The sequence below is a fragment of the Schistocerca serialis genome, chromosome 4 (genome assembly GCF_023864345.2).
Source record: "Schistocerca serialis cubense isolate TAMUIC-IGC-003099 chromosome 4, iqSchSeri2.2, whole genome shotgun sequence".
Classification (NCBI taxonomy): domain Eukaryota; kingdom Metazoa; phylum Arthropoda; class Insecta; order Orthoptera; family Acrididae; genus Schistocerca; species Schistocerca serialis.
In genome coordinates this window covers 762,030,783-762,052,511 of record NC_064641.1, presented here as the reverse complement: position 1 = coordinate 762,052,511, position 21,729 = coordinate 762,030,783, and the positions used below count along the sequence as shown (strand labels likewise).

Genomic DNA, 21,729 nt, shown 5'->3' with positions numbered 1-21,729 from the left:
ACGAGAGGGCCTTCGGGTCCAAAAGCCGATATCGATGATGTTTCTTTAAATGGTTCGCACGCCGACACTTGTTGATAGCTCAGCATTGATATCTGCAGCAATTTGCGGAAGGGTTACAATTCTGTCACTTTGAACGATCCTCAGCAGTCGTCGTTGCTCCTGTTCTTGCAGGATCTTTTTCCGGCCGCAGCAATGTCGGAGATTTTATGTTTTACCGGATTCCTGATATTCGCGGTACACACTAGAAATGGTCATACGGGAAAATCCCCACTTCATCGCTACCTCGGAGAAGCTCTGTCGCATCGCTCGTGCGCCGACTATAACACCACGTTCAAACTCACGTAAATGCTATCAATAGCACGCCATTGTAGCAGCAGTAACCGATCTAACAACTGCGCCAAACACTTGTTGTCTTATATAGACATTGCCAACCGCAGCGCCGTATTCTACCTGTTTACATATCTCTGAACTTGAATACGCATTCCTATATCAGTTTCGTTGTCCGCCCTCGGTAGCTGAATGGTCAGCGTGACGAATTGTCAATCCTCTGGGCCAGGGTTCGATTCCCGGGTGGGTCGGGGAATTTTCTCCACCCAGGGACTGGGTGTTGTGCTGTCCTCATTATCCTATCATCCTCATTGACAGCAGGTCGCCGAAGTGGCGTCAGATTGAAAGACCGGCACCCGGCGAACGGCCTGCCTGACGGGGGGGCCTAGCCATACGATTAAATAAATAAAATCAGTTTCTTGGGCGCTTTTATGTATTAACGGCACGGGAGCATGGTCTACTGCATGACTAGACCGACAGGCATTCTACCGACAACTGCCGAGTATGACGCACAATCGGTATGTAATCTGAACATACAATCGGTATAGTTCATATAAGATCTTACACCTTCGGTTCTGCCACAGTTATTCATTTATTTATTAAAATCAACGTTTTCTGCCATTGCTAAATTATTGAAAGGAAGTAGTGTTGATCCGTAGAGTGGCAAAAGGCAAGATTTATCAGCAAATATTTATTAATAACAATTACTTGATTGGTGCCAGAACAAATGTTCTTTCCTAAGTACAACTATCTCTTTGCTATGGTCAGGACCGATTTCTGGTGCGGCACACAACCCAATGGTTCTTAAAGCGCCAGATGGCCAACCGCTTCTGCTAGTCAGGGTGGGAAATTATGCTTGCTTCTTACTCGATAGGTATTGCAGAGCTGATATCATTCACTTCACGTACGTGAAACAGGAAAACAGGAAATAAAGTAAAATGCGCTATCTGCGAAAAAAGGGTTACATTAGAACTTCTTGCCCAAAGCGATACAACATGGAAGTGTTAGCTGCTTACATGTGCGTGAGGTGATGAGCATGAGGAGAGCCACCAGGTACATGGTCTGCGCTCCCAAGCCCAGGTAGTCGCCGACGAAGGGCGACACGAAGCGGAAGATGATGTCGGTGATGCCGATTATGGACATGAAGGTGGCTGTCTGCTGCTTGTCGAAGCCGTAGCCCTCCATGATGAGCGGCGTGAAGAGCGAGAAGTTGAGCTCGGCGAGGATGGCTAGCGACATGCCCACCATGAGCACAACGTAGGTGGGGTCGCGCAGCAGGTCCAGGTCGAAGAAGCGCACCACCGCCTGCATCCAGCGCCGCATCCTCCCCGAGCACGTCGTTCTGGGAACAGCCCGAGTGGGAACTGCAGCGCATCCTGCAAAGTTTCTACTACAAACGGCACATGTGCACGGTGATCCTAGTGCACGGTGATCCTAAAGTATTCTCTGATTGTTGTTGTTGTTCTGGTCTTCAGTCCTGAGACTGGTTTGATGCAGCTCTCCATGCTACTCTATCCTGTGCAAGCTTCTTCATCTCCCAGTACCTGCTGCAACCTACATCCTTCTGAATCTGCTTGGTGTATTCATCTCTTGATCTCCCTCTACGATTTTTACCCTCCACGCTGCCCTCCAATACTAAGTTGGTGATCCATTGATGCCTCAGAACATGTCCTACCAACTGATCCCTTCTTCTTGTCAAGTTGTGCCACAAACTTCTCTTCTCCCCAATCCTATTCAATACCTCCTCATTAGTTATGTGATCTACCCATCTAATCTTCAGCATTCTTCTGTAGCACCACATTTCGAAAGCTTCAATTCTCTTCTTGTCCAAACTATTTATCGTCCATGTTTCACTTCCATACATGGCTACACCCCATACAAATACTTTCAGAAACGTCTTCCTGACACTCAAATCTATACTCGATGTTGACAAATTTCTCTTCTTCAGAAACGCTTTCCTTGCCATTGACAGTCTGCATTTTATATCCTCTCTAATTCGACCATCATCAGTTATTTTGATCCCCAAATAGCAAAACTCCTTTACTACTTTAAGTGTCTCATTTCCTAATCTAATTCCCTCAGCATCACCCGACTTAATTCGACTACATTCCATTATTCTCGTTTTGCTTTTATTGATGTTCATCTTATAACAGCCTTTCAAGACACTGTCCATTCCGTTCAACTGCTCTTCCAAGTCCTTTGCTGTCTTTGACAAAATTACAATGTCATCGGCGAACCTCAAAGTTTTTATTTCTTCTCCATGGATTTTAATACCTACTCCGAATTTTTCTTTTGTTTCCTTCACTGCTTGCTCAATATACAGATTGATCGTCAGATTCTCTCATTACAAACATTTATTTCTGCGACTACGCTACATACAGATATGCAGTTGCAAGACGCATTTTTTTCTTCGAAAAACTGCCTCGAAAATTCAGGTGCGTCTGATACTCGACATTAATATAAAAATGTCCAGTGTTTGATTTAAAATTCCCACCAGTCTTAAAAATGATCGTATTCGGGAAACCTATCGCTGTCTGGCAACATTGGATTCAAATGGTAGCAGCAGTGCGCCGATGCGACGAACATGAATTGTGGGGATTCCCGGGCTTGCTGACACTGTCTGCCTCCCGTCCGGTCACCCCCGATCCAGAACACTGTAGTCCACGACGCGTCATTGCAGTCTACGTTGCCAGTGAACCTGAAGCGAAAGTGATTTGTGTTATCAGCAACAGTACAATATTTTTGTTGGTAGCTAGTTTCGTAATGGACAAAATAAATGGTATTCATATGATGCGGCCTTTAAGTTGAAAGTAACAGCATATGCAGAAGAACATGGAAACAGAGTACACTACTGCCCATTAAAACTGCTACACCAATAAGAAATGCAGGTGATAAACGGTTATTGATTGGACCAATATATTATATTAGAACTGACACGTGATTACATTTTCACGCAATTTGCGTGCATAGATCCTGAGAAATCAGTACCCAGAACAACCACCTCTGGCCATAATAACGGCCTTAATACGCCTGGGCGTTGTGTCAAGCAGAGCTTGGATGGCGTGTACAGGTACAGCTGCATATGCACCTTCAACACGATACCACAGTTCATGAAGAGTAGTGACTGGCGTATTGTGATGAGCCAGTTGCTCGGCCACCATTGACCAGACGTTTTCAATTGGTGAGAGATCTGGAGAATGTGACGGCCAGGGCGGCAGCCGAACATTTTCTGTATCCAGAAAGGCCCGTGCAGGACCTGCAACATGCGATCGTGCATAATCATGCTGAAATGTAGGGTTTCGTAGGGATCTAACGAAATGTAACGTACACTGTTCAAAGTGCCGTCAATGCGAACAAGAGGTGACCTAGACGTATAATCAATGGCACCCCATACCATCACGCCGGGTGATACGCCAGTATGGTGATGATGAATACACGCTTCCAATGTGCGTTTACCGCGATGTCGCCAAACACAGCTGCGACCATCATGATGCTGTAAACAGAATCTGGATTCATCCGAAAAAATAACGTTTTCCCATTCGTGCACCCGGGTTCGTCGTTGACTGCACCATCGCAGGCGCTCCTGTCTGAGTACACTACTGGCCATTAAAATTGCTACACCAAGAAGAAATGCAGATGATAAACGGGTTTTCATTGGACAAACATATTATACTAGAACTGACATGTGATTACATTTCGACGCAATTTGAGTTCATAGATCCTGAGAAATCAGTACCCAGAACAACCACCTCTGACCGTAATAACGGCCTTGATACGCCTGGGCATAGAGTCAGACAGAGCTTGGATGGCGTGTACAGGTACAGCTGCCTATGCAGCTTCAACACGATACCACAGTTCATCAAGAGTAGTGACTGGCGTATTGTGACGAGCCAGTTGCTCGGCCACCATTGACCAGACGTTTTCAGTTTGTGAGAGATCTGGAGATTGCGCTGGCCAGGGCAGCAGACGAACATTTTCTGTATCCAAGAAGGCCCGTACAGGAGCTGCTACATATGGTCGTGCATTATCCTGCTGAAATGTAGGGTTTCGCATGGATCGAATGAAGGGTAGAGCCACGGGTCGTAACACATCTGAAATGTAACGTCCACTGTTCTGAGTGCCGTCATTGCGAACAAGAGGTGACAGAGGCGTGTAACCAATGGCACCCCATACCATCATGCCGGGTGATACGCCAGTATGGCGATGACGAATACACGCTCCCAATGTGTGTTCACCGCGATGTCGCCAAACACGGATGCGACTATCATGATGCTGTAAACAGAACCCGGATCATTCCGAAAAAATGACGTTTTGCCATTCGTGCAACCAGGTTCGTCGTTGAGTACACCATCGCAGGCGCTCCTGTCTGTGATGCAGCGTCAAGGATAACAGCAGCTATGGTCTCCGAGATGATAGTTCATGCTGCTGCAAACGTCGTCGAACTGTTCGTGGAGATGGTTGTTGTCTTGCAAACGTCCCCATCTGTTGACTCAGGGACCGAGACGTGGCTGCACGATCCGTTACAGCTATGCGGATAAGACGCCTGTCATCTCGACTGCTAGTGATCCGAGGCCATTGGGATCCAGCACGGCGTTCCGTATTATCGTCCTGATCCCACCGATTCCATATTGTGCTAACAGTCATTGGATCTCGACCAACGCGAGCAGCTATGTCGCGATACGATAAACAGCAATCGCGATAGGCTACAATCCGACCTTTATCAAAGTCGGAAACGTGATGGTACGCATTTATCCTCCTTACACGAGGTATCACAACAACGTTTCACCAGGTAACGCCGGTCAACTGCTGTTTGTGTATGAGAAATCGGTTGGAAACTTGCCTCATGTCAGCACGTTGTGGGTGTCGCCACCGGCGCCAACCTTGTGGGAATGCTCTGAAAAGCTAATCATTTGCATATTACAGCATCTTCTTCCTGTCGGTTAAATTTCGCGTCCGTAGCACGTCATCTTCGTGGTGTAGCAATTTTAATGGCCAGTTGTGTAGATGAGCGGAATTTCGGCGTTCCGCCAAAAGAAGAAAACCAATCGCGATTGCCGGGCAGGTAAAGAACAACTGAAAAAAATGGGAAGACTAAATGTGAAACTAGAGGACTGAATGCAAAATGGCCAAAACTAGAAGATGACATATTGAAATGGACTCAAGGACGCTGTCAAAATGGCATTGGAATCAATACAAAAATGATTCAAATACACGCTTGGAAGCTAGCATTACAATGGGACTTAAGAGACTTTAAGGGTAGAGTTGGTTGGTGCTACAGGTTTATGAAACGTCACTTTGCATGCGAAACAGAACCAAAATATGTCAGAATATTCCACTAGAATTTGAAGAGAAAATATTATCTTGCCATGGCTTTATTAATCAACATCGAAAGAAAACCAGTGTTGAACTAAGCCAAATCGCGAATATGGACGAAATTCCTCTAACGTTTGATGTGCCGAGTAACAAAACTCTTACCATGAAAGATGCTAAAACTGCAACCATAAAAGCAAGTGGGCGTGAAAAAATACACTGCACTGTTATCCTTTCATGTTATGCTGATGGTACCAAGCTTAACCCAATGACCATTTTCAAGCGCAAAACAATACCAAAATTTCCTAAAATACCGCCAGGTGTTGTTCACGTGCATCACGAGGGTTAGATGGAGGACAGATTAACAGTGTGGGTGAGAAGGAAAGGTACTTTATTGAAGGAGAGTTCTCTTCTTGTCCTAGATCAGTTGAGCAATCATTTGCAAAATTCTGTTAAAGAGAAATTGATGCAGGAAAATACAGAGCTTGCTGTTATTCGGGGAGGACTTACTTCACAATTGCAACCTCTTGATGTCTCGGGAAATACACCATGTAAAGTGTATGAGAAACGAATGTAACAAACGGTTGATGGATGAAACCCAGCATGAATTCACGCTGAAGGGAGCTTTAAAACGACCTGCAGTCAAACAAGTGTGTTAGTGGATAAAACAGCCGCGGTCTGGAGTGAGAGAACACATTGTTGTCAAATCTTTCAAGAAGTGCGTCAGTGAAAACCGTCATATATAGGGTGCGAATTTTAAGTTGACAAAACAGAATAGCTCGAAAAATAAGCTTCACACGAAAAAATATGTAGAATCCAAAGTTGATTATTTTCGAGGGGGACATTTGCTGGTGCAAAAATTAGCCCGCCAACCCAGCCGCCTGGGGATGGGGCGAAGGCAACTTTAAAATTTCAAATGGCAACCCCCCATTTTTTATTTACTGCAGAGTCAGAGAGTCAGATCCTACATAATAGGCACGTACATTTTGTCTTAAACATTTGTTTTGATTCTTGATAGTTGGCACTATAGTTCAAGAAAATCTATGTTCTCATTTTTGCGTGGAAAAAATAAAAAGTAGGATGCTTGGTTAGTTAGTTAGCTAGTCAGATGATCTGTTTGACAATTAAAAGTTGTGTAGCCTGATAACCACGAAACAAACAAAACTTATCTGAATCTTCAGAAAAAATTAATACAGTATTTGGGTCAACATTTGTAAAACTCTAATTCCTCTCTCTCAAACCCCACCCTATGGGACGATAGGGAGAATTTTAGTTTTAGCCAATCAAAATTTAAGAAGTAAGTAAGTATTTTTTAATTTATCTGTAACCATTTTCCACGCAAAAATGAGAACATGGATTTTTTTGAATTACAGCGCCAACTACCAAGAATCAAAACACATTTTTAAGACTAAATGTACGTAGTTTTTTTCATGTAGAATCTGATTCTGCAATAAAAATGGGGATTCCCATTTAAAATTTTAAAGTTGCCTCCCGCTGGGGTGGCGGGCTAATATTAGCACCAGCAGATGTCTCCCTCGAAAAGATTATCAGCTTTGGATTCTCCACATTTTTTCGAGTGGAGCTCATTTTTCGAGTTATTCTTGTTTGTCAACTTAAAAATTACACCCTGTATATGAAGAGGACAGCGATGACGACGAAGAGGAAGAAGAAGAAGAAGAAAGTTCAGAATACGGTTTTCAGGGATTTTTAAAGGACAGTTCGATTTTATAAATTAAGATTTTTTTTAGTTTGGCATCCCAGTCTAATAATAAAAAAGGCAAAAATGTTATTTTTTTAAAAAAATTGCTTAAAAATTAAGGTGCGTCTGATAGTTTCTAGCGTATTAGTCCGTAAAATTCAGCAGTTTAATTCAAACAGGCTTTTTATGGACTGGACATTCTTTAACATGTCGATTTGGTTTGTTGCAAATGGTAGCTCAACTCGCGAAGTTTTTACGGCTACACTTCTACATTCCTCTGACAGTACCTGATTCTCTCTCTCTCTCTCTTGTTATAGGCAGCGTAGTTTAGTTCACAAGTTCACAGTATCGTCTATGAAAGAGAAAGCGCAGTATGTTTTGTGGTTTCATGAAACATGGACGCCCATTACAGTTCAGCGATAGTTCTGAAGTGGTTATGGTTCAGATGCGCCAGAGGTGAAGAAGAACGTCAAAGGATGACATGAAAAGTTTAAAGAGAGTGACAGTGTTGTGACAAGGCAAGAAGCGGTACGCTTGAAGTGAGTGACAACATTGTCGTTATTGTAAGTACAGCATTTCAATGCTGTCTGTGGAAATCGATGAAACACGCTACCTCAGCTCATTGTGGTGAGGATACTAAGCAACTGAATGAGTGTCCATGCATACAAAGTGCAACATCTGCAAGCTTAGTAGCGAGATGAAAGGCCCAGACGTGATGAGTTTGCTAGCAACATGTTCGACGGACTTGATGCAGACAGTTACTACCTTCATAAACTTTCTTTTTCCGATAAAGCGACTTTTCACATCTCCAGGGAACTAAACAGGCAAATTTCCGGATCTAGGGGCTGAAGAATCCACATATTGTGATACAGCAGATAAGGGATAGCTTGAAAGTTAATGAGCAATGTGGTTTAACGCACAACATAGTTATTGTACCATTCTTCCTCACTGAGCCTACCATTACGACAACAGTTTACCTGGACATGTTCGAACTTTACCTTGCACCTTAATTACAGGAACTTCAACTGTTTCAACAAGATGGTGCACCACCACATTGGGGGTTATTTGTTCGCCAGTTCTTGGACGAAAACTTATAAGCAGCGTTGCCAACCATACAACCCGGTCCGCACATGTACGATAATTTAAGATGGTGCACGAACATGCCATCCCCCTTCGGATCGCACGTCTGTTATATTATCTTTTGAAACGCTTCTTATTGTTGAGATTTCGTCTTTTTTATTATTTTAATTTCTGCGGTTTCTTTAATTTTTGACATTCCACAAATACAGTTTTCATCAGTCTACATGCCAGTCTGTCCAGTAGCGGGATTCCCAAATTTCATTACACTGCAGCCGCATAGGTCACATTAGGTTATTCCCCGAGACGAATCCTTGTAGAATTCACCGTATTGACTGCTTTGCATCCTGCGCGGTGCTCTTACGTAAGCGAAAACGATTACGGTTAACTTGCTGGCTCAGACGAGGACAGTGAGCGATTAATAACGTATTACGTACTGCAGAATTGTGTCAATGGAAACAGAAGACAGTGACTGTGGTCCTAGAAGTCCCAAAAAAGTGCACAGTTTACGTGTTTAAATGCAAGAAGCGAAAATAAAAATACAGAAAAGTCTGGAAAACTAATACTGAATTTAAAGGTTGGTTTTACGTTGATGAATTTAACTCAGAAAGGACTAGGTGTAGAATATGTAACGTAACTTTTGTGTCTGAATTGGGATGCGTTGAAAAACATTCTGAATAATGTCAAAAAAGTGAAGGTGGTGTCATCTAAAAGCCAGACAATTTTGAATACATTTGTGAAATCAGCTACAACTGATACGTCTTTAAATAATCAGCCTCACCTTCCTGAAATTAAGTCGGCAGGATTCGTGGCAAAACATGATCTTCGTTTCAATGTTGTAGATCACCAGGATGATGTAGTTCAAAGTTGCTTTCCTGATTCTAAAATCGCCGACGTTATATATTTGCGACGCACTTGCGTCGCACTAAATCTTCACAGATAGTGAAGGACGTGATAGGAGAGAGCCATAAGAACGGACATGCACAAAAACTGCGACACACAAAATTGAGTGCTTTTACTGATGAGTTAATAGACGTAGAATATGTTAAAACATTGTGTATCGTAGTTAGACATTTTGATAAAGACACAAATAAAATTGAGAGTGAATTTTGGAATATTTGTGAAACTTTTAAGCAAGCTGAATACTGTAACACAACGAAGGTGTAACAAATAAAAACCTTTATTCTAACCTAATGCTTTCATTTTCTGTCAATCTTTCTGGAAACAATATTACAGGACTTGCTTCTCATGGTTGTAATTCTATGATGGGGTCAAGAAACTCTGTTGCTACTCAATTAACTGAAAAATATCCCGGACTAATTATTCTCAAATATAACGGGTGATCAAAAAGTCAGTATGAATTTGAAAACTGAATAAATCACTGAATAATGTAGATAGAGAGGTACAAATTGACACACATGCTTGGAATGACATGGGGTTTTATTAGAACCAAAAAAATACAAAAGTTCAAAAAATGTCCGACAGATGGCGCTTCATCTGATCAGAATATCAATAATTAGCATAACAAAGTAAGACAAAGCAAAGATGATGTTCTTTACAGAAAATGCTCAATATGTCCACCATCATTCCTCAACAATAGCTGTAGTCGAGGAATAATGTTGTGAACAGCACTGTAAAGCATGTCCGGAGTTATGGTGAGGCATTGGCGTCGGATGTTGTCTTTCAGCATCGCTAGAGGTGTCGGTCGATCACGATACACTTGCGACTTCAGGTAACCCCAAAGCCAATAATCGCACGGACTGAGGTCTGGGGACCTGGGACGCCAAGCATGACGAAAGTAGCAGCTGAGCACACGATCATCACCAAACGACGCGCGCAAGAGATCTTTTACGCGTCTAGCAATATGAGGTGATTTTTTTTCTTTTTTTTCTGGTTCTGATAAAACCCCATGTCATTCCAAGCATGTGTGTCAATTTTTACCTCTCTATCTACATTATTCCGTGGTTTATTAAGTTTTCGAATTTATACTGACTTTTTGATCACCCGGTATATGTTACTGACTTCACATATGTGCCAGTGAAGGTTGTAAATGTCTTCCTAGACGTTGTGAAATCCTAGCTGGGAACGTTCATAACCATTTTAAAGCTAGCGCTAAGAGAAAGGCACAACTGCATGAAATTCAAAAGTTTTTAGGTATCAAAATTCACAATTGTTGCATCCAACACAGACGAGATGGCTATCCTTGCGGGCCACTGTAGTGAGCATTTCAGAACAATGGAATGCATTGCGTTTTTATTTTGATTCTGAATACGTAGAGGAGAGGCTGGTTGCGGCGGAAAAAATTCGCCGGACCCTGAATAATAATTTTTCAAAGGTATCTTTTATTTTTGGCCTTTATTTTGTCGAAATTCACAGATTTAAATAAGTATTCCCAGAGTGGTAAAGTTGTTATTACTGACTTACATCAAAAGATGGTCGAAGGGTACAAGGAAATGTTGATTTGCTACATGGACTGGCAGTAGGTCGTAACCAATAAACTGGTTGCAATAACTCCAACAATAGGTCAAAGTTTGTTACTGACAATCTAGTGTATTTAGGAGTTGAAGTTCTGAAGGCAATTCAGAAACCAGAAATATTTAATGAACGGTTTACCGTAAAAGACTTTTATCGCATATGTAGGGATTTCATGCAGACGGGATATTCAGAACTGAAAAAGAGATATAAATTTGATGATGTTTTATTGCCATTGCTTGCAGTTTGACGCCTACAGCGCTCTTTCAAACAAGGAAAGAGAAAAAAAACTCCCTTTCTTATATCTCTTACGCCAAAATTGCCAAGAATAGTCTCTCTAGATGATGACAAGCGTCTACAACAACTCTATGATGACTGGAGGAAACTTCCTATCGTAAAAATAGAAGAAGATATTAACAACTGTAGAGATGTGGACGTATTTTGGGGGAACATACTCATCATAAAAACTTTATTTGTTTGCACTTTAATGTTTATCCCTTCCACATTCAAATGCTGACTGCGAAAAAGTTTTTAGTAAGAAGAGTGTTATAAAAGTGAAAATAGGAATACGTTCGATACTTCCATAGTGAATGAATGTTTGCTTGATAGCCAGTGTGTGAGGAACAGGCGCTCACGCAAAAATTTTGTTCCTGCCGAAAATACACTTAGTAGCATGGAAAAAAACTCAGTTATATTCACGGCCATGCAGATCCAGTTCTTCTGTTCCGACCCTCCAGATGATGATGATGATGCGTTCCGTTTTTAAGTCGTCTTCTAAGGTACGCAGATAACAAAATAGTATTTTAATATAATTTTTTGAATCAAATTTAATTTTTAAAAATTGTTTCCTAACAGAAAAAATTTAAGATCAATAGCATTAAAATGTGGAGAAGCTAACGTGAAATAATGGGACTCGTCTATTTTTATGTGGAACGAGTTTATAAGCCCATGCCAAGGCCGGCCCAGAGTTCATCTCAATGCACTGCAACAATCATACTAGCGCTCTAATTTCATTATTCTAGACGACAAGCTTGTAAGCGAGAAAAAGTTTGGAAATGGATTGAAATTATGCTTAAAGTTCGTCAGAAGTCGCTAACGACTTTCATTATAATATATCGGATGATTGTAGGATAGGCAATTTGCCCTTAATTTTAAGCAGAAGCGCGTTTTTGACTCATGTCATTATTTCTGACGTCATATCGCCTGAGATATTTGCTGTCCAGTGATATTACGTTGCAGTTGCATCAGTCATATATGTAGATTCTATATACTAAATGTGTTGCGAATGGGATTAATAGTAAAGATGTGATAAATTAAAACGTCACTCCTGCTGAAGTTTTACTGCACACTAGTGTAAGCTGAATATAGTTTCTGACACGTCAAAGTGTCTGTCACGTCCTAACCTCCTGAGCTATGTGTTGTACAGTGATATAATTTTAAAGGTGCATTCAGTAATGTATGTAGATACTGTCTACAAAGTGTGTTGCGAATAGCATCAGTTGTAAAGAAGCAAAAAATCAAAACGTAATGGCAGAAGTTGAAGTATGGCCACGGGAACAGCGAAAATGTAGTAAGCAATAAACTTTTTTCTTCCATCGTTTTGTGGGGGCTGTCAGCGAGAAAAAAAGTTTCGTAAAGGTTTGAAGCTATACGTGAAGTTTGTTGGAAGTCGCTAAGTGTTATCATTTCCGAATAACGGATAAACAAATTTGCAATATTTGAGCGCCATCAGCTTCAAGACAAATACCTATTGTCTAACTGTAATAGTTATCGTGTTAAACTTGACTTACTCTTAGTGAATAGATAATGACATCCAAAAACGGATTTTATATCGTAGATCGTACATTTGTACGATCCCTCAACGAAATGTACGATAATTTAGATGCAATTATGCGATCCAGTAACGGTGAAAAGTTGGCAACGCTGCTTCTCAGATAGATGGATCAGTAGAGATAGTTCAGCTTCATTGCCACCATAATTACCAAAAACAATCCCTCTTGACTTCGTTAAGGGTTTATGTTGCCGGTATGGGTAAGGTGTTCAGTTTACCAGTTTCTGTAGTGCAAATTCTTACAGCACCGATACGAGATGCTGCAGAAACGATGACACAAGACGTCTTGACAAAGACACAGAGAGAAACTGCGTATCGGTTAGACGCTCTACAGACAACAAACAGAACACATCTACATCTACATCTACATTTATACTCCGCAAGCCACCCAACGGTGTGTGGCGGAGGGCACTTTACGTGCCACTGTCATTACCTCCCTTTCCTGTTCCAGTCGCGTATGGTTCGCGGGAAGAACGACTGTCTGAAAGCCTCCGTGCGCGCTCTAATCTCTCTAATTTTACATTCGTGATCTCCTCGGGAGGTATAAGTAGGGGGAAGCAATATATTCGATACCTCATCCAGAAACTCACCCTCTCGAAACCTGGCGAGCAAGCTACACTGCGATGCAGAGCGCCTCTTTTGCAGAGTCTGCCACTTGAGTTTGTTAAACATCTCCGTAGCGCTATCACGGTTACCAAATAACCCTGTGACGAAACGCGCCGCTCTTCTTTGGATCCTCTCTATCTCCTCCGTCAACCTGATCTGGTACGGATCCCACACTCATGAGCAATACTCAAGTATAGGTCGAACGAGTGTTTTTTAAGCCACCTCCTTTGTTGATGGACTACATTTTCTAAGAACTCTCCCAATGAATCTCAACCTGGTACCCGCCTTACCAACAATTAATTTTATATGATCATTCTACTTCAAATCGTTCCGCACGCATACTCCCAGATATTTTACAGAAGTAACTGCTACCAGTGTTTGTTCCGCCATCATATAATCATACAATAAAGGATCCTTCTTTCTATGTATTCGCAATACATTACATTTGTCTATGTTAAGGGTCAGTTGCCACTCCCTGCACCAAGTGCCTATCCGCTGCAGATCTTCCTGCATTTCGCTACAATTTTCTAATGCTGCAACTTCTCTGTATACTACAGCATCATCCGCGAAAAGCCGCATGGAACTTCCGACACTATCTACTACGTCACATGTTACATGCTACATGTTAGAGCATGTTCATAAAAGTTGTTACGAGTAAAGCTGCCAGCTGTAACAAACCGCATAACTGTACCTAGCATTGATCCTTAGAAATACATTCTTGTCATCAAAGAAAGACATTATGCTCACCCTACATTCCGATGTCCGGTACCGTACTTGTAGACTGTTCATTGTCATGTTACAGGACATCTGCCTTTGTTCATTTTTTGGAATCACACAGAATTATAGGAGTGTGTCTTCGTTGCTGTCTGAGATCATACTGAGGTTTGAATACCAAATATTTACATTCCGCTATATGACTGAATATTATTATTGTCATTTTGCATGATAGTTATTGAATGACCAGTTTATTTACTACACTAGTGAATGTTTTGAAACTAATTATTTTAGGCAATAAAAAGAAGCCAAGTATACGAAATGTATCTTGAAAATGAGTACAGATGTTTGTATAAATGTTGCAACTAAAATCATGAAAGATCACCTAAGAGCATTAGAGCACAAAAGGATTTCCTTCATCCAGAAAAAAATCGGATCTTGAAAGGTGTGAAAAGAATGGGGAACGATAGTCGAGCATTTCCTCTGATGTCACTGATAAGTGACACTTGATGTGGTGTGAACAGCTACGCCATTGGACAGTGGCAATCAGATGGAAGGGTTTGAGATCGGCGAACGCCTGCAGCACGTTAACTGCCGTCACATATACTGACAATAATGAAGTATGAAGTAGGTGGTGTTATGGCATGGGGAGGTTTTTGGTGTTAGGCTTTGGTCCCCTTATTGCGCTTAAGAGAATGCTAAATGAGGAAAGATATGAACGCATTTTACAGCGTTGTGTGTTGCGCACAACTGAGGAACAGTTCGGAAGTAATGCACCCTGGCCTAATGCAGCATCTATTACGCATCGGTCCGTGGACTGTAACATTCCTATAATGGGCTCGCCTGCACAGAGTCCCGAACTGAACCCAATGGAACAGATCTCATACGAGGTAGAATGTGGACTTCATTCCAGACCCCAGCATCCATTATCACTACCTTCTCTGGTTTCGGCTCTTGAGGAAGCATGGACTGCCATTCCTATGCAGACATCCCGATACCTAACTGAAAATCTCTCCAGCAGAGTTGAAGCCCCGATAAAGGTGAAGGGTGGACACACCCCTTGTTAAGTTCAGTAATAATGTCACATAGTTTTGATCAAACAGAGTAATTATATCCACAGAACCTGGGGATTTGGGATTTTACATTATTAATGGGGGGTTTCCCTTAATATTACTTAAACTACAAGGTGTAACGGTATGAAATGAGCGTTAAGATAGAAATGTGTCGATAGGGAACATTTGTTGTGAACGAGCCTTAATTGTTTTTTGTTTGGTTGGTATGAAATCTGTCAAGGATATTTTAGTATACATCATGTCATGGAACAAACAACATCATATGTTTTCATCGTGTTAACAATGTCGAATTTTGTACCAGAAAGTGTTGATTTGTGGAAAGTATTAATTTTTTGTTTTCTTTTGAAAAAAAGTGCTGCAGAGTCGCACCGAATGCTTGTCGAGGCATATTGTGATCATGCTCTATCAGAAGCAACATGCAAAAGATGGTTTCAACGGTTGAGAAATAATGATTTTGATGTAAGAAATGAAGAACGTGGAAGACCACCAAAAAAGTTCGAAGACGCCGAATTGTTAGCAACATTGGATGAAGATGATATTTTGAGTCAGAAGCAAATGGCAGCAATGGTAAATGTTGCAGAACAAACAATTTCTGGCCGTTTGAAAGCTATTGGAAAGATCCAAAAGTGTGGAAAATGGGTGCCACAAAAATGGTTCAAATGGCTCTGAGCACTATGGGACTTAACATCTATGGTCATCAGTCCCCTAGAACTTAGAACTACTTAAACCTAACTAACCTAAGGACATCACACACATCCATGCCCGATGCAGGATTCGAACCTGCGACCGTAGCGGTCACGCGGTTCTGAGCACTATGGGACTTAACATCTATGGTCATCAGTCCCCTAGAACTTAGAACTACTTAAACCTAACTAACCTAAGGACATCACACACATCCATGCCCGATGCAGGATTCGAACCTGCGACCGTAGCGGTCACGCGGTTCCAGACTGGGTGCCACATGAGTTGAATGAAAGACAGATGGAAAACCGAAAAACCATTTGTCAAATTTTGCTTCAAAGACATGAAAGAAAATCAATTTTGCATCGAATTGTTACTGGCGATGAAAAATGGATTTATTTTAAGAATCCTAAACGGGAAAAATCATGGGTTAATCCGGGACGACCATCAACATCGACTGCAAAACCAGATCGATTCAGCAAGAAGACAATGCTCTGTGTTTGGTGGGATCAGAAAGGTGTGGTGTATCACAAGCTTCTAAAATCCGGGGAAACTGTGAATACTAATCGCTACAGACAAAATGATGAATTTGAACTATGTATTGATCGAAAAAAGACCAGAATGGGCCAGAAGACATGGCAGAGTAATTTTTTTACACAAGAATGCACCTGCACACAAAGCAAAACTGGTTCAGGATACAATAAAAACACTTGGCTGCGAGCTGCTACCCCACCCAGCCTTGGCCTCTTCCGACTACCATTTGTTTTCATCGATGGGACACGCATTGACTGAGGAACACTTCGATTCCTACGAAGAAGTCGAAATTTGGGTGTCTGATTGGTTTGCTTCAAAAGACGATTGGCGTGGTGACCACAAATTGCCAGAAAGATGGCCAAAATGCATAGAAAGCAATGGTCAGTACTTTAAAATGTTTTTACTTTTCAATTCAAAATTAGTGTTTCATTTTCACAAGAAAAGGCTCATTTCATACCGCTACACATGGTAAACTACAGGTAGACCTCAATCTGACATGGCTTGGCTGTCTGCAGTTCACTCAAGAAAGCACGGGCACAGAAAGCGTTAAACTCCTTCGAGCAGCTAGAGTTGAGAGCTGCGACCACTTACGGTGGGGGTGGGCCAGCAGCAATGCCATTGGCAGTAGCAGCCGCGTCCTTGCTGCTGCCGTCGACGTGGTTCTCGCGGGCTGCTGCTGGCTCTACCGTGGGGAGCCTCTGGTAGGGCTTCTCGTCGAAGATGCGGACGCTGCTGCCCAGGTGGACGCTCTCCACGGAGGCGGAGGCCCACCACGGCTTGGCCGGCTTCGGCCGCTGCTCCTCCTCCGCCACCGACACGCTGCGCTGCAGGGACATCCGCCGCTGGCCTGCAGGCAGAAGCCACGTTCAGCGTCAGCACACCATTTGTTAATCGCTGTAATCAGTGGAAAATGGAATTCTTGTCCTCTCGGCGAAATATGGGGGAGGGGCAATGCGGTTGGACGTGGGTGAGAAGTCGACTGGATGGTGGTGACTGACGGAGAATATAACATCCACGATATATATATATATATATATATATATATATATATATATATATATATATGTATATGTATTATTATGAGTGGAATATGAACGTGTGGAAAATTACGTAACTCAATAATATTCATTCAATTATGTAATTATTTCTTAAAAAGATGATAATTATGTAAAACAGAAGCAATATTTGTTTCACATTCTTTGTTAATCTATGTCATTCTTTTCTTTTGTTTTGTACCCTTTTGTCGTCTTCTTCTGATGTACGTCGCCGACACAAGACGCGAATCGATTTGAGGTCTGTTGAATGAAAAACATTCAATGTAAAATTATTGTACTTTTATGTTCATTTGCTGCTAAAAACAAATAGAGCCAAATGCGTTAAAACTATTTATGACTAATTATTGAAAATTCACTTCCTCTTTTAATAATAATTTTGTGTTAATTGTTTTATCATAGCTGCAGGAAGCGCAGCCATTGTTAGTTGCGATTATATAGCAACTTCGTCTGTACTTCTAGTTGAAAATAGCATGGGTTTGTGTTAAACTACTTTGCAAAACAATTTAATATTTTTTTTATTGGTGGCATCAATTTAAATGATTAATTATTTATTGAGCAAAGGAAAATCTTAATTAAAAAAGAAATCCTCTATCTTTTATTGACCGCCATTTTCACTTTTATCACAGCGGCAAATTTAAATTACTTGATACTGCAAACAATAGACGGACGTGTAAGAAATAAATGTGCACCGGTGGTACTGAACTCTATTTATAAAAGAAAAAATTAATAGAATCAGACTGCATTTTCTAAGAACAGTGCTGATGGTATTTACTGTTGAACAAGATTTCATTGCTGATGTATGAGGCCACAATTAAACTACGGACGAATCACAGAGAAAAATATTTTTGGTAGTATACGTCAGTGTTGTGTGCGGGTGGTATTCTGTGGTTCCTTTTCGTGATCAATTTGATAAGAATAATGATATCCATCGAAGACAAAAATTATAAAAGCTCTGATGTACGATCTGTAATTTTAGTGATATGAACACAGCTTGCAGTCAACATTATTACACTACGTCAGGTGGAATTCTTGTGCAATTTGAACAAAATAATTATCCGGGAGAAGTTGTAGTATGAATAATGCATTATACATGTGTATAATATTGTCAGTATCATTTACAAAATCAAATCAATGCAACTTCTAAAAAAAAACAGAGTGAATTCAAACCGCAGAATACCATAGAGTATCGTATCATCCATATTCATTGCATTTGTCCATATTGATGATACACAATAAGCGTAGACAAAAATGTGGAAAAAAAAAATACAACACAACGATTACTGCCCGCTCTAAGGTTGGCCGCTCACTTATGGTGGAACGGGAGATCATTTCAAGGTGTGGCAGGCGGCGAAAGAGTTTGGAGGGCGGCGATCGAAGAGCCTCCGCAGTTCGTCTGACAAACAGGTTTCAGGCTGTGGCTAACAAAAATCCTAAGACAGATGTAGTCGCTTGTCTCGTAATAGAGGAAGGCTCTCAGCCTGCAAGATTCGGGCATTCACAGAAGGTGGGATTGCTAGTAACTGGGAGCTCTAATGTTAGGCGCATAATGGTGCACCTTGGGGTACGCCTGTGAAAGAAATCCAGTGTGCACTCTGTGTGCATACTGGAGAGTCATCATCCCAGACGTGAAACTGGTCCTTCCAGATGCCATGAAGAGCACAAGGTGCATCCAATTGCATGTAGAGGCTCATGCCGGTACTAATGACATGTTCTGCCTTGGATCGGATGACATTCTCCCCGGTTTCCGGTGCCTATCTGAATTGGTAAAAACTACAATTCGCGTTTTCGAAATTAACGCAGAGCTTACTGTCAGCAGCCGTATGGCAGGCGACAGTCAGGTTGGTGTTTCACAACTGTCTGGGGAGTCTCCAGACACGTCTTCAGCCTGGAATTTCACTGACCGGAGTAGAATTGCGGTCAATGGTGAGTCCCGCTTCGAACTGAGCCCCAATGACCAGTGAGGACGTGTCTGGAGATGCTCTAGACAGCGATGGGACAATAACGTGACTATCACCCGCCATATGGCACAATAACCAGGAGTGATGCTTTCGTGTGCCATTTCCTTTCATAGCAGGACGCCTTTCGTTGTCTTCTGCAGCAGCCTTATATCACAGAGGTACATCGATGACGTTCTACGCCCCGTTTTGTTGCCCTTGCTGGCAAGCCACCCTGAGCTGGCATTTCAGGAAGATAAAGCCCGGTACCACATAGAGAGACTTTTTACTGCTTGTCTTCGTGCATGTCAAACCCTGCCTTGGCCAGCAAGGTCTCCGGATCTCTCCCAAATTTGGAGCATTACGGGCAGGGCCCTCCATCCGCCTGGGGATTTTGACGATCTAAAGCGCCGATTGGAGTGAATTTGGCACGATAACCCTCAGGAGGACATCCAATAGCTCTGTCAACTAATATTCACTATCAAAAACAGTCTTCATCACAAATAATTTATTCCGGTGGCCGGTTTCGACCGCAACTGTGGTCATCTTCAGACCAATGAGTAAGAACCTCCTTCCGGTGGGAAACCGCTAGTCAGTAGTGATTTACCACCAGAAGGAGGTTCTTACTCATTGGTCTGAAGAGGACCACAGTTGTGGTCGAAACCGGCCACCGAAATAAATAATTTGTGATCAAGACTGTTTTTGATGGTAAATATTTGTAATAACATTGATCACTGCATACTCCCACAATGTATCCAAAAGTAATCTGCCAACTAATGTCAAGCGAATAACTGCTTGCGTAAGGGCCAGATCGTGGACCAACGCATCATTCACTTGTTCAGTTTGTGAAGCTCTTTCTCTTGAATAAATCATTCCAATTTTTCTGAAATTGTAATTTTGTCTGTACATGTACATCACATCTAGCTATTTCCGTCCAATTCGGATAATTCTTCGTGTTGCGCCCTTTTTTGTCATAGAGTCTATACGTATTATATTACTTATTTTCAGCATTTGTGAAATTAAATAGTTTAATAAACGTAACATTAGAGATTGGAAAGAAGGTGTCCGTATTTTTTGCTGAAGACATACCATTACGATATAACGACACGAACATTCATCTCGTCTTCCTCGTACGATCATTTCATTTCATAAAAAATGGAAACTTCGTTCCTTCGTACGAAATATTGCAAAAGGAAAATTTTGTAAGCTCTAGAACTTCTTTGGGTAAACAATAATTAATTGAAACCCTCACCTGCTGACAGGTGCTGTTGATATACCTCGATGGGGACAGCTGAAAATGTGTGCCCCGACCGGGACTCGAAGCCGGGATTTCCTGCTTACACGGCAGACGCTCCATGCATCTGAGCCACCGTGGACACAGATAAATAGCGCGCTTCCCGTGAGACCCACATTCCCAAATGTCCACAGTCTACGTAAGTAATGTTCGCAATAGATATTTGCCCATGCACGGTCATCAATGGTATCTGTTTTTCGAGAACAGTTACTATCTTCATATATAGGTAAATGATTACCCGGCCATTGATCTTCGTCGATGCGAATGCGCACAGGTTGCCCGAATTCTTACGGGAATCGTCACCTTAGCTGGCGCGAGTACTGAGTGGATGGGCAAATATCTATTAGGAACATTACTTATGTAGACTGTAGACAGTTGTGAATGTGGGTCTCACGAGAAGCGTGCAAGGGATAAGTCCCTGTAGTGGCGGTATTCATCTGTGTCCTTGGTGGCTCTAATGGATAGAGCCTCTGCCATGTAAGCAAGAGGCCCGGGGTTCGAGTCCCGTCGGGGCACACATTTTCAGCTGTCCCCATCGAGGTATATCAACCACACCTGTCAGCAGCTGAGAGTTTGAATTAATTATCGTTTATTCTAGAGAAACTGCACGGTCATCAATGGTATCTGTTCTTCCGAGAACAGTTACTATCTTCATATACTTCTTTGGTTCTTCTACGATTACAGCGAAATTACGTACGACTGCCGTTTTTCAATAATGAGTAACAAAACTGCAGTTATTAAGAAACTACAAGCAATAAAAAGTTCAGGAAAAAAGTGATACAGAGTAAGAGAACGTGCTTCGAAGTAACAAGAGCACTTTTGTCTTAATTCTAGATTCCAGCTCTTGAGAAAGAAGGGATAGCCATGCTTGTCTTTTTGCCTGCGGCCAGTTATTGGAGGTGGTTTGGCTTGGAAGACATGCTGTGTATGAGAGGACTGCAGTCAATACAGGAAGTAGTAGACCCTTAACGGTCTGAATGAAGAGAAACAAATCCCTGTCATAGAACAGGACAAGTGGCTCACTAATTATGGAAGGCCGTGATTCTTACCTTACAGCGGAAATTAGCAGTAAAGTGCAAACTTAAACAGCGGAAAGAACTTCAAAAATAAGCTTATATTATA

At 41.8% G+C, this 21,729-nt stretch overlaps 1 protein-coding gene across 3 annotated transcripts in view; it reads right to left on the bottom strand.

The window, feature by feature from the left end:
* The window catches only part of LOC126473307 (uncharacterized), a 262,415-nt gene that overhangs the window by 17,069 nt on the left and 223,617 nt on the right, over positions 1 to 21,729 (bottom strand). For all 3 annotated transcript variants that reach the window (XM_050100282.1, XM_050100284.1, XM_050100283.1), the window contains 2 exons: positions 16,916 to 17,171; positions 1,344 to 1,669 (listed from right to left, as the gene is read on the bottom strand). In XM_050100282.1, the coding sequence (XP_049956239.1) occupies positions 1,344 to 1,669; positions 16,916 to 17,171 (582 nt within the window). The remainder of the gene's footprint in view (positions 1 to 1,343; positions 1,670 to 16,915; positions 17,172 to 21,729) is intronic.